At 37.1% G+C, this 13,743-nt stretch overlaps 1 protein-coding gene across 6 annotated transcripts in view; it reads left to right on the forward strand.

The window, feature by feature from the left end:
* Window positions 1-13,529, forward strand: part of IL16 (interleukin 16) — a 35,739-nt gene extending 22,210 nt beyond the window's left edge. For 4 of the 6 annotated variants that reach the window (XM_031048638.2, XM_031048640.2, XM_031048639.2 and 1 more), the window contains 11 exons: window positions 513-630; window positions 1,651-1,783; window positions 2,653-2,740; window positions 3,411-3,886; window positions 6,085-6,226; window positions 7,391-8,480; window positions 8,987-9,170; window positions 10,737-10,838; window positions 11,541-11,790; window positions 12,643-12,768; window positions 13,024-13,529. In XM_031048638.2, coding sequence (XP_030904498.2) covers window positions 513-630; window positions 1,651-1,783; window positions 2,653-2,740; window positions 3,411-3,886; window positions 6,085-6,226; window positions 7,391-8,480; window positions 8,987-9,170; window positions 10,737-10,838; window positions 11,541-11,790; window positions 12,643-12,768; window positions 13,024-13,217 — 2,903 coding nt within the window. In that variant the 3' untranslated portion in view covers window positions 13,218-13,529. The remainder of the gene's footprint in view (window positions 1-512; window positions 631-1,650; window positions 1,784-2,652; window positions 2,741-3,410; window positions 3,887-6,084; window positions 6,227-7,390; window positions 8,481-8,986; window positions 9,171-10,736; window positions 10,839-11,540; window positions 11,791-12,642; window positions 12,769-13,023) is intronic. The other 2 variants (XM_034065918.1, XM_034065919.1) reach the window with 1 other exon arrangement.
* The last annotated feature ends 214 nt before the right edge of the window (window positions 13,530-13,743 follow it).

The raw sequence follows: 13,743 nt of genomic DNA on the forward strand, positions 1-13,743 counted from the left end.
CATTAAAGTGACTGTCTAGAGCAAAGATGGTAAACTCACAAAAATCTTAACCTGCATTATATAAAACAGAAACAAGATTGAGATGATATAGCAAATATCAACAATAGCCACACATCCTTAATTCTTTTGATATTTTTTCCTCCTTATTTTTTTTTTCCTATTCTGTCTCCTTCTAAAGTCATTTGAATTCTTCTGTAATGACAGAATGGATTGCTCTGTGTCTGTGACACACCAGTAATGAATTGCAAACGAGATCTTGGAACCCCCAAGCAATACTGGGGTGCACTCACTTTAATCAGGGAGTGAGGAGAGAGGAAAAAAGAAAAAAAGGAAAAGAAAAATATTAGTAGGAACAACAGTTAACATTGAATGGGAAACATTCATGAGCACAAGGCTCTGGTTTGTATAGAAAAAAGTAACTAAACTGAAGACAGTTTTAAAAGAGGTCTCTCCAATGGCTTGATTTGACTGTTTCTTATGTCTTTTATTATTATTATTATTAATTCTTTCAGAGCCAGGTGTTGGCCTTGGAATCGGGTTATGTAGCATCCCTTACTTCCAGTGTATTTCAGGGATTTTTATTCATACCCTCTCACCAGGCTCAGTGGCACATATGGATGGAAGACTCAGGTAGGATGGGAAAGAGGGTCTGTCTTATGCCACAGGTTTTTCATTGCTCTATTTTATGGTTTTGCATTTGATCTGTTTGGGCAGGAAGCAATACTGCATTCTGGAAGTTTGGAGTTTAGAGCACGTGTGCTATTCTGAGGGTGTGAGCATCCTTATTTAGGGTACATGGGATTTCTGTATATAGCAACCCCATGAAATGATTGTCTCCTGTCCAGGCTGGGCTAACTTTGAAGGTCTTAGACAAACATATCAAATTCTTCCTGGAGGAGACTTCCAAATGTGAGAAAGTATCTGGAAAAACCCAGACATATGGCATAATCTGCCTTGTTTGAGCACTAGTTTTTCCTGTTGTAAGCTCCTCAAATTCTATCCCTTCTTACCCAATAGAAATACGGATTTGCTGAAATGAGATTTACTGGCAGTGTAGAAATTAACTTTTGAAGATTTATGACCAATTAGTATTGTAATGTTGAAAATATTTAGAATTGAACAGAACACAGAATTTCTAGTGAGGGCTTTTTTGATTTAACTTCAGATGCCCTGTAACTTTCTTCTCTACATGGCTAAGATCTTAGCTGAAAGAACTGTGTTTTTTTCTATTATCAAGTTATTAATAAGCAGCAGAAATGTTACATCCTTTCTAGTCTTAAATAACACTAGCAGACCATAGAGGCATGAAAAGTGAAGTGTTAACTTGAAACAAAGGAAGGAAGGAAGACGTAGGTGGTAGCAGGAGCTGAGCTGCGTACAGCAGAAAGATCAAAGACACACCGTGTGCATAGCTGAGCATGAAGAAAGCTCAAAGGTTGCATGCAATAAGGCACTTAGATCAAAAAAACCTTGCTGTCCAACTCTTTCCCATCCCCTTTTCTGTAACAGGAACAAAGAGACATAACAATTTAATCTGTGATCAAATTAGAGGTCAACCACATGAATCTGCTTTTTGTATATTTTCACATGGGTGAGACAACCGTTTTGTTTGCATCCTCAGTCTTTTTTCTTTTTTCAATCTCTCCTTAGGTGTGGAGATGAAATTATTGAAATTAATGAAACTTCAGTACAAAATACAACTCTTAATGAAGTTTATGCTGTGCTAAGCCATTGTGATCCTGGTGCAGTGCAGATTATTATTAGCAGACACCCTGAACCACAGGTAGCACACTTTATTCTTTCTGACTTACAATAAAGCACATACTGAGAACTAAGACTAAGTTTAACTAAGACTAAGTTAAGATTAGTAGGTGCTAATCTAAAACAGGTGAAAAAATGTTGATAACAAAGATGATAATCTCTTTGCAAACATCAATGCCCACAAACAAACCTGAGATGTATCTTGATTATAATCCTGTAAGATTTGAAACTCACTGGAGACAGCCTTGCATGAGTTTCTGTGCTGTGAATAAGGAGAACACAGAAAGAAGATGTAAGGAAGAAAACTGAAGTATATTTCTTACACAAGAAAGAATTTACAATAATAAAAATAATTTCAAAGAGAGAACACAATCCCAAAAATTAAAGAAATGCTTATGCACCCATCTTTCAGTAGTTAAAATTTAAGTCTTGCCCAGCCAATCTTTATAATTAATTCAATATTGAAGTAAAATATTCTTGCAAGATTTTTCTACAAAGTGTTTTGTAACACCAAAAAACATATACATTATCAACTATAAATTTTCATATATATTATCATAAAAACATGGTATTAAATTTTCTTGTAGTGGTAAATCTAGAAATCCACTTTTAATGAAATATGCAAAAGAGCATCTTTGAAAGATCCCACTTTACCTAAAGAACCGATAGCATATCCATAAGTATACTTCACCAATACTGGAATATATATAAACATAATAGTGCACACTTACTTAGCTTCAAAATTAATTTATGTGTGATATAACTAGATCTGTTCATTTCTATTAGACTACTTCCCGGTCCTAGAAATTTTTGTGAAAGGAATAAATTCTTAAATGCTACTCATCACCCAGCAGCAATCTCATGAAAGTATAATGGCATGATATTTTCTAGGTGTCTGAGCAACAGCTAAAAGAAGCTGTTGCACAAGCTGTGGAGAACAACAGATTTGGAAAGGAGAGACACCAATGGAGTACTGAAGGTAAGTGCATTCATTGAGACATGGTAATTGACTAAAGCAGAAAGGAACAATGGAACAAAGGAACTCATAGGACAATGCCCCTAACATGCCTCCTAATATATATTACCAGAGGGAGGAGGAAAGGCCACATGTGTCTGATAGCCAGCAAAAATTTCTGTGCAAGTTTCCTCTTGCTGTTACCCATCTTTTCCAATTCATAGCCTCAACTTAAAGCTTTTCAAACAACTGTCAGTAGGTGACAGGACTATAACAAAGAACTGCATGATGCAGGTGATGTCCTGGGGAAAAATGGCTTGTTAATCCCCTCATCAGGAAAGGCATACACAATTGTGATTAGAGCTATTTGTCGGGTTCAGGTATGACATCCTTTCACAGTAACGTATTGCAACAATACTCTTTTTAGTGTCCCCATTTCTTCTAAAGGATTGTAAGTAATAATCATCATCAGCAAAACTATATTTCTGATTTATATATACACACACATATATACGAAAAATGTAGCATTATTTGTTGTTCAAGAACATAACTGTTGAATCCTTGTTCTACAAATGTTTAACGTATATATCATACATTTGCATCAACCAATGATGCCATTTAGCTGCAAATTTTATCAGCTGAATCTTAGAAGCGATGTATCTGAATGGACATTTTGAACATGTTCCCAATACAGGTGTTAAAAAGCTGGAAATGAGCTGGCATGCAAGACACCCATGTGAAAAACATATTGAAAGGAATGCTGCTCATTGTAACCACAGGACACAGAAGCTAATGACCCGCTCCAGTAGTGACAGCAGCTACAACCCTAGATGCTCATGTAGTAACGATGCTGCATACCAACTGACCGACTTGAAAGCAAGAGTACATAGCATTGATGTACCAATCACCAGACAACCTGGCCTGCTATACTCATTGTCTGGTAATAAGTCAGAGAGAAGTTCCCCTCCTACTTGTAGTGAAGGAGGTCAACCCTTGCAAAACACTAAGAAATCATCGGAGATCTTTGTTCGAAAACCTAAATCATCAAAACCCAAACCTCCACCAAGGAAATATTTTAAGCAGGATTGTACATGTAATGACCAGGGTAATGTGGACAGAAAAGAAAAGCTTGTGTCAGATGTGGCTGTATCACCTATTGCAAGTGTTCAGGTAAAGTAAAACTTGCAAGATGTTTCTTGTGCTTGCACATTTGTGAGGCAAGGAAAGGATGGCAGGATGAAAGAGAGTGTGTATGTATGTGAGAACTGGGGGAAAAGGATGAGGCTCATTCGTTTGGAAAATAATTCATGTATCTTGGTGAAGCCAGTTTAGTTCAAAACATAATGTTCAAACTAAGGTCAGAAGGCAGAGAAGAGTCTGGAGGAAATTTTCTTCTATATCAAGGAATCTGAATTAAAACCTCAATGACAGCAGCAGCAAGTATGAGCTCCTCCCTCACTGTTCACCTTGTGAATATGTACCACTGGTGGTATCGAGCACTCTCTGGTTCCTGTGTGACTGTAGCAGTGACATGGTCTGCGCTGGGACTGGAGGAGCTTGTATAGCCTCTGAGGTTGGCTTGGTATGGTTGATCTTAACCTCAACACTCACAGAGTCAAATCATTTATGAAGTAGAGAAGTCATGAAATAATTTCTTTGTTTCAGTAGTGAATTCTTATTGGAAGAAAGTGATGTACAGCAGGTAATGTGGGGCTCATGCACATTTCTTGAGACCAGACAGTAAATGAATCCACTTAAATTGCTAGGCACATACATATTTGTTCATGAGCTACAGTATTTGAAAAATTGAGTGTATATTTGTTATTACTATATTTCAGTTCCCTTTCATCTTAGAACAGAAAGACAGTGTTTAATATTTGCATGAGCATGAGGGATTAAGAGATCTGCATGTTGAAACAAAGCTGTGGTTTGTTTAAAAATGAAACCTCTTCCCCCAGGGTTTAGTAATATGCCAGTAGAACGAACAGATCTCAATGCAATGAAGAATAACAACCCCACCAAACAGCCAAGCCAGTTCCTAAGCTGCAGAGATCAAAATAAAATTATCTCAGACTGAAATCCATGTATAATATTAATGTCCAAGAAAGTTTCAGTTCACCATCTCATGTAAGGTCACTTTTTTACCACACACTAAGAAGACAGCAGTAGAAACACTTGTCAGAAGCTACCTGAAAATCCTCTTTCAGAAGTAAAATACAGGGAAACAAGTACTTGTTGAACTTAACCACTGCATGCAACTTGCTACTCCTTCAGTACTGTTATTCTAAATGATAAGGAGAAAACCTTATTTTTTTAATCTTTATTCTCCAAACATTTTGTATTAGTCAGTTTAAGGCCTGCATATATCAGTTTCATATAGGGGTTCTGTAGAGCATAAGGTTGCTTTTTCATGGCCAAAAATGTTTGATATTTTTGACTGTGCTCTGAACTTCATCAGTATAAAGATAACTGCTATCAATAAAGAGTAAGATCAAGCTATATGTTCATAGTGCTTCAAAATTGGCTATTGAATATCTGATGTACATATCTAATAGCAACAGAACCAATGCACAACTTTTAAGAAGGATCCTAGTAAACAGGAGACAGAGAAAGCTTTCCTAGAATAAGAAAGTTACAAAACAAACACAATTATATTACAGAAAAGCTAACAAACTGTTCCATTACTGATTTTCTTTTCAGGACAATCTCATTTGTTTCTAGACCTTCACTTTCTGTCCTGTTCGGTTTTGATTCCTATTAGTAGATTAATCTTAAAACTTAACTACATAGCAGAAAGCACTTCCAGTGTCAAGGCAGTGCAGATGGTAATTTGGTATCATCGGTTACAAAAGTATCAAGTAATTCTACAGCATGTGCTAATGATGTTGAGAGTTGCACTTACTGCAATCTCAAACTAATCCTCTCACCCTATGTGTCCAGGTGAAACCAAGAAAGGGAGAGCTCTGAAACTGCACTAACAATTTAGTTTGTCTGGCTTAGGCTTAAGGGCAAAAGGCTTCACCAGGAAAGAGAGTTTCATAAGAAGTTAGAGGAAGTTTGCTTGACTGATTTGCAAAAGTCTACTGAATGGGTGGTTTTGCAAAAATTGAAAATTACTGTGAGCAGTCTTTTAGTTTATTATTATTACTAAATTTGAGCTATTAATTGCATTTTTCACAGTCCATTTACAAGTGCAACCATAAAATATCATGCCAACAGTCTAGTAATCTACGATATATTAAGTCCTATGAGGATTAAATCCCAAACAGAAGTGAAAGCTTGATTTCTGTTCAATATTTCTTTTCAGATTCATGAGGTGTGGTTTGTATAATTGCATTCTGACACACTCTTGTTTCCTGTTTGTACAGCAGGAAGTTGGAGAGCCAGTGCTAGAGGCACATAAAACTGATGTAACCCACTGTGACTTTACCACTTCTCCTACATCATATGATACTGAACGCACAACTGCTGTTCCAGCCGGCAGAGACCAAGAAAGAAAAGCAAATATTGGTATGTTTAGTTCCATGAACTTTTCTTTGCAGCTAAACCTAGCACTTAGGTTGGATTGCAAAATGGGTATTGAGCTGACTTCATCTTTCTCCTTAAATGCAGACTTCAACCTATATCTGTAATTTTTTGATTGAACAGATCAAAATTAAAGTTACTGATTAATCTTTGGAAATAGAAAAAAGGAAAGTTAGCTCAAAAGCAGCATAATAAATGATTTATTGTAAAAAGGTGATAATGGACAGGTACACTATTACTGTATTTCTTCAGATGATACTATTTATATTGAAGATTTGATAGTAAAGGTTTTTTTAGCATTCTAAATGGGTTTTTCTGCAGTTTCAAGGCTCGAGTATTGCAATAGTACAAATAAGTGATAATAAATTAGTATTTTGTTGTGCTAATTAGAATTAAGAAAACTTAATGATAAGGTAACTAAACAATCTTAAGAGGTCTCTTACAATCTAAACCATTATGAAATTCTGTAACTTGTGGCTCAGATCATTAAAAAAATGATGTCCTAAGAAATTTTCTTTATTTATACTGAAGCAGGTAACAGTAACTGTGCAACTGCACAAAAAAAATTTGCTGCTATTCAGCTCTATCATGTCTAACAACAAAATGCTTTATCAACCTATGAAGTAAAAGATATTCCTAATTTAGAATTAAGCTTTTACTTAATGGAAAAATACTACTGGACATGCCTGCACAAATTTAAGGAAGCATAAATATTAATCAAAGATCTTACTGGGAGAGTTATTTTAAAGCAGGATATACTTATAAAGGTAGGAAAGAAAACTTTTTTTTTTTTAATAATTTAACATCACCTTTTTCACTTACCTCCAAATATCACTGTGGCTTTACCCTTCTGTTTTAACTGTTGTAGCCCATGCCAGCACCCCAGAACTTCAGAAGTTGCAGGCCTTTTAGAAAAGGGATCTTGTATATAAGGAGGGAAGAACCTTGTTTTTCTGTTAATTCCAGTGTCAAGGGTTAGAACTTTCAGCTCAAGAGTTGTGAATTTTAAAAGAGGTTCTTTTAGAAAATTAAAAGATATCTATTGGAGGCTTGAAAGAAATTCAAATATAATTAATTAATAACAATGCATAGATAAGGAATGGGGAAGTAGAAGGCTGCTCATTTATAATCAATGTTTTCCTCATACAGGGAATCCGCTTTCATCAATACAAAGACCTATACTTAAAAGACAAGCACGAGTAGATTATAGTCTTGATACAACAACAGAAGATCCTTGGGTTAAAATTTCTGACTGCATAAAAAGCTTATTCAATCCTACCATGAGTGAAGACAACGTACATTTAGATTTGCAACCTGGCATGGACACAAAGAAAGAGAATCAAAATCGAAGCAGCTCAGAAACAGTTCTGAAGAAATCAGAATCAGAAATAGGTGGTTCAAAAGTGCTGAAATCAGATGAAAATGACAGTGTGAAAAAGGGCCCTCCTCCCGTTGCACCTAAGCCAGCGTGGTTTCGCCAAAGTCTGAAAGGATTGAGGAAAGCAAATCCAGATGTAAAAACACGGGCAGATCAAAGTCCTCCTGAACTCAAGAGTATTTCCAGCACAGAACTGCAATCCAGTTTATGCCGTGTCTCTCCTAGGGGATCATCAATAAAACAAAGAATAAACTCATTTGAATCCTTGAGTGCTCCGCAGTCACCCGAAAAAACACACCGAAGGTTTAGCCTGAAGCCATCAATCCAGAAAGAACACTCTCCCACTGCAACAGGGTCAGAAGTGGCCCCAGCCTGTTTAAACCAAGCCTTTCTCCGACATTGTGAAACTAGCCAACAGTCACCTGTGGTCATGGGTACAAAGAGCCTTGATAGATCTTCCTCTCCCAGAGAGGTCCTTGTGGCTAGCTCAGAAAAATGCGATAATGGCAACACTGAAAATTCCTCAGGTCTCTTAACTACAGAAGCCATTGCAAATTCCCACCTTGTACGGGTAGCAAAAGCACACAGCCTAAGATCACGAAGCTTCCCACTTACAGCTACCCAATCTTGTGAGATAATAAATCCATACAATGAAAAGTGTAGCAAAATCTATTCCATCAGCAGCCAGGTGTCATCTGCTTTAATGAGATCTTTGCTTTGCCTTCCTCAGTCTCCAGCCTCTTCTGGAAACAGTGCATGGGAAAGTCTGGACACATTGTCTCAGTCCTCTGTGGGGGATGATGGGACTTCCCTCTCACCTGCAAGTGAGAACCATCACCTGGACACTGGGTTTTCAATGAAGTAAGATACCATATTTAAAAATCAGATTTACAGATCAGCATTGGTGAGCACCTGTGCTGATCCACTGACAGATTAGCATTCTAAGGCAGTAGCACACAATAGTACACCACAGCCAAAGTTAAGAATGTTAGGGCACAAAGGTCGAATAACTCTTGGTTTACATTTGGTTTTAATTTGTACTATATAAACACATGTATATGTTAAAACTCCTCCTATGTAAACTGGAATATTTTTAGCATCTCCATGATAAAGGAGGTTTAACTCTGGTTTTGCCTGCAGCCAAGAGATTATTCCTACTCTTTTATGTGACATATCCTACCTTATTAACATGCTAATGTGATTAATTTACATTCATATTGCATTTAAAATATGTATTATGGGAGCTACCACCCCAGTTAAATGGTAATAAGGTCAAAAGATGACTGCTTCAAAATTGTCTGTGCTATGCTTTTGTATGTTCTTTCATAACTCAATGTTTCTTTTTTATTCTTGCCACAATGCAATAGCCTCTCTGAATTGAGAGAATATACTGTGAGCCTAGCAGACAATGAGAATGAGGAAGAGCAACAGGAACATGGCTCACCTCAAGCATCCGGTGTGTCAGGGCAGTCTGTCATCTCTCTGCTTTCCCCTGAAGAATTAGCAAAGCTGATAGAGGAAGTCAAATCACTAGATGAAGCCACCTTAAAGGTAAACCTACTTTTTGGTTTTGTGCATAATTTTCAGAAAGCTGTGGAGTTAATTCTCCAGGTTAATCTTCATAACTTGATATTGTAACAAATAAAACAGTCATCTCAAAATGTACCAGTAGAAACATTTAACTCAATCAAAAAACTTGAAGTCTTCAAAGATAACTAAGCAAAAGTAATACCCATTTAATTAACAGAATAATACTTCTTCAATGGGTAAGGTCAGTGTATGCAGAAGTAGACATTGTATTTTTGAGACTTTTCATTTGGGTTGCCAGTCTGAGACACCCAATGCATCATTTATGGGATACTGAACAACTTTTAGTCTTACTGGATTAATCTAAAACTGCAACAAAGCTCAGAATAAGTCAAAATCAAATTTAAACATATGCATTCCAGAACTGTAAAGACTTTTGGAGACTGCTTACACTGAAAGAAAAAGCAGACAACACTCAGAACTCTACATGGAAAATAGCTCATCTTCTGCTGGCAGCTATGTGCTTGCTGTGCTAAGGCACTCCAAGCTGTGCAAAAGCAGTGTATCTGCATTAATGCAGCAATGAGTCTAAGATAATACTGTTTGCCTCTTGGCTAAGTGCAGGGGCATGTCTCCCAGGTTAGTCCTGTCTTGTGTCCGTACTGCATGGAGCATGGGTAGAGAATTCTCAAGTCAGAAACAAAATTCTTACTGACTGCATCAAGGTTTGTTAGTATGCTGCAATCAAAAAGCAGTATGACAAGCCAAATTTACGAATGCCAAGTTTTGTATCAATTTGTGTTGCTTATCAACTTCCCATGTTAATGTTTTTGATCCTATTAGCAGTAAAGCTATGTTGCAATGTTGCCCTCAATGGGAAATTATCCTTCCATATCAAGCCATTTGTTTTCATAGAGTTGTCAGGACAAACCCTGAGCAGCATGTACCTTCTGCCTGGTTGCAGCTGGCCAGTGGATTTAATCACGGAAGTAAACAAGACACAATATCAAAAATGCAACTACAGATGCTCACATACTGAACATGATTGTGAAATTGTGGTCAAAAAAGACATGTTTCCTTAGACAACTAGGTTAAATGGGAGTGGTTACCCTATACAAACTCATCTCTGGGATAACCCAGGGACAGCTTAATCTACCTATCAGTAGAATATTGTTAAAAAATAAAAATAAGAATGAGAAACAATTTTTAAGCTCTGACACTTGTATCAATCTGAGTTATGTGCCAAATTCTTTTCCCATTTTTTCAATGAAAAGGTTCTCTAACATGATTCAGTATTATTTTCTATTTGTACGGTACATCTATATTCTTCATTATAATTCAATTAATGGCCCAGATCCAACTGATAACCTATTTAACAAACCAGAACAATTTTAGACACAGAATAGAGTTTTGTAAACTAGGTAAATGATAAGCAAATTTGATCAAAATTGAATACTACTCATCTCAGCATTATGCTTGTGCCACTAAGTCTCATTATAAAATGCACAACAGACAAAAAGGAAATATGCTGATTTCCTAATCATATTGACATATTGGAAAGTTTTTGTCTTTATTTCTTTATTTACCTAGGAATTTGACGATATCCACGTTACTATTTTGCACAAAGAAGATGATACTGGGCTTGGATTCAGCCTGGCTGGGGGCGTTGATCTAGAAAACAAAGTGATAACAGTAAGTAGCGTCTTTCTTTACAAATACTCTAAAATCAACAACTCCCTCTAAAAATACACAACTTACTGGTTTTCTACTACAGAGGCTGGCTTTTGGCATAATCAAAGTAGGCTGCTGTACTGATAAGATTCGGAATCATGGTCTCAAATAGGTGAAAATAAGACTCTACTGTGCAGAGCTGCCCTTTCCGGCTGACTGGCAGCGGTGTCCTGTTTTTCAGGCACCATACTCTCCAACAGGTCTGAAATTCAAGGCAGAACAATACACAGCCCTCAGCAGGAAGTAACCATCTTATTCACATGGTTATAGAAGACCAAGTAGGGTGGTCAGGAGGAATGAGATAAGCATGTAGTCATTTAAGGGGTCTGGAGGCTAGAGACTACCTTCACGCCTTCTACCTCATACTAGCAGAGCAGCAAGGACAGGAAGTAGCATAAGCAAGGTACATATCATGGACAGCAAGGCCTTGGTCACTTGATAACATGGGCTAAACAGGTTGCCTAGCTGCTTGAGGAGGGCTGTGTGCAAGAGAATGCTGTACAAATTATTTCAGTCCTCAGTTCTGAAACATCCTAGAAGCAACTTGATCCTGACAAAGGACGCAAAATGCACATTGTGAAAACTATTACCTGATTTAGTGGTTTGTCCTTTTTTTCCCCCTCTTTCCTTGGGTGCATGTGTGGTGACTGGACTCTTCAACAGGTTCACAAAGTGTTTCCCAATGGACTAGCATCTCAGGAAGGAACTATTCAGAAAGGAGATGAAGTACTATCCATTAATGGAAAGTCTCTTAAAGGTGTGACTCACAATGATGCTTCAGCAATCATGCGACAGGCTCGACAACCCAGACAAGCTGTTGTTGTCACTAGAAAAGCTAAAGATGGAGAAAATCTCAATGCTTCAATCAACTCTAGTACATCTTCAGTAGCAAGTGATGCCTCACCAGATTCTGGTAAGTCCAGTGGCATTGCCTTCCAGCCCCTAACCTGCTAAATGTTTACTCATTACCTGAAATTCGGGTGTTCATAGTGCAGCTCAGCTGAGTCAATCTGAGAACCACAATTAAAGACAGCATGGTCAATAAAACATTCCTGAACAGATATTTGGAGTAACTTTGCTGGAAAGGGAAAGAATTGGATTTCTAGAGTAAAATAAACAAGTGTGATCCTCTCTATGCCTTTCTGTAGATGTAAAAAGATTATTATTGTAATAATAGATCTAAGTGAAGGTATAATGACAACTCTGTAAACAGCGATTATTTAATATTATTAGATTCTAGTTTACAAGATTTTGTGAAAGAGAATTTTGGTTTGAACAAGCAATGCGCTATTGTTTGAGATACCAGGTGGCTACACCTGAAACACAGCAAGGTCAAATTTTTGCAAAAACTTTCACATTCTTCAGATATTTTTTGTGGGTTTTCTCTAGAGATCTGTGGCTTTATTTACATACTGCATCATTTACAAACATTAGCATCTTTGTAGTGTATATTACAATTTCATAACTAACATCAAGTAAGTTTTCCTTAAATTTTGTTCATCGAGCATGCTTTTTTCATTCTAGCAAATGCCACCACCTTTCATCTTCTTATTTCCACTGCCATAAATTCAAACACAAATTTCTCTCCCCAGCTTCCCAGGGGACCTTATAATAGTAAAAAGAGGAAATAAAAGTTATAGTTTTCTCTTTCATTTTGAAATTTATGGTGCCTTTGCAAACAACACTGAAGTTCATTTTTTGTAACAGATGTTTTAGCTTTTCAGACTGTGTAGTGCCCATCTGCTAACGTTCCATTTGTTTCCAGCAACTGAACATACAATCTGCACTGTAACTCTAGAAAAAACACCTGCTGGTTTAGGATTCAGCCTGGAAGGAGGGAAAGGATCTATTCATGGAGATAAACCCATCATCGTCAACAGGATATTTAAAGGTAAATACACTTAAACACGTACATGGCAGGTTCTTAGCTGATGCAAACCTGCACAACTCATAACTAACTGCTGATTTATACCCACGGAAATGACATTGTTTGGAAATACAGCATTATCCTGTGCAGTGCCAGTAATTCATTGCCTGCTGAGACCAGGTGGTGTATACCAAACATGCTGGTTATCCTTAATAAGTGAAGATACATCAAAGTCTCTCCCACACAAAGAATTAAAGGAACATAATTTTCTTTCTCCAGGGACTGCATTAGAACAAAGCAGCCCTGTCCAGCCTGGGGATGAGCTGCTACAAGTGCACACAACTGCTATTCAAGGACTCACTCGTTTTGAAGCATGGAATATAATCAAGGCATTACCTGATGGGCCCATCACAGCTATCATCAAGAGGAAGAATCCAAGCTCTATTACCATCAACTCATCCAAAACTTTGTAAGAGGAGGAAATTAGACAACTGCCAATATCACAAACAGAAAAAAGGGTTTTATTACTTGCAGCCATTTGGCTAGCACAGCAAGATATTCCAAAAGTGCATATGAAAAGTACACATGATCTTGCTGGCAGTTACAGAACAAGCTGCCTGAGATAAACTAAGATTTGCACAAGATGTGCATGATTCTTATTTCAACATTCAGAAAGAGATGTTAAAGTACAGAATTATAAAATAATGACTTTATTAATAATATACTGGTTGTAATAAAATATACGACATCTATAGTACTCTCCTGTTTAAAGCCATTAACTTAAATATTGGAAGCTCATTCTGTGCTAAGTTTTCAGTCCTACAAGTCTTGCTCCCTGCCTTACTTTCCAAGGAGAAATATGTCTACAAGCCTACATCTCAACACTACCTTACAGACTGTGAAGAGGGCAGAGAAAGGGGGATGCAATTCTGTGTGTCAGAATGACAGTGTGTCCTAGAAAACTGCAGCTTTTCTGTTTAAACCATAGAACATAGAGGA

Source organism: Melopsittacus undulatus, chromosome 9, assembly GCF_012275295.1.
Source record: "Melopsittacus undulatus isolate bMelUnd1 chromosome 9, bMelUnd1.mat.Z, whole genome shotgun sequence".
NCBI lineage: Eukaryota > Metazoa > Chordata > Aves > Psittaciformes > Psittaculidae > Melopsittacus > Melopsittacus undulatus.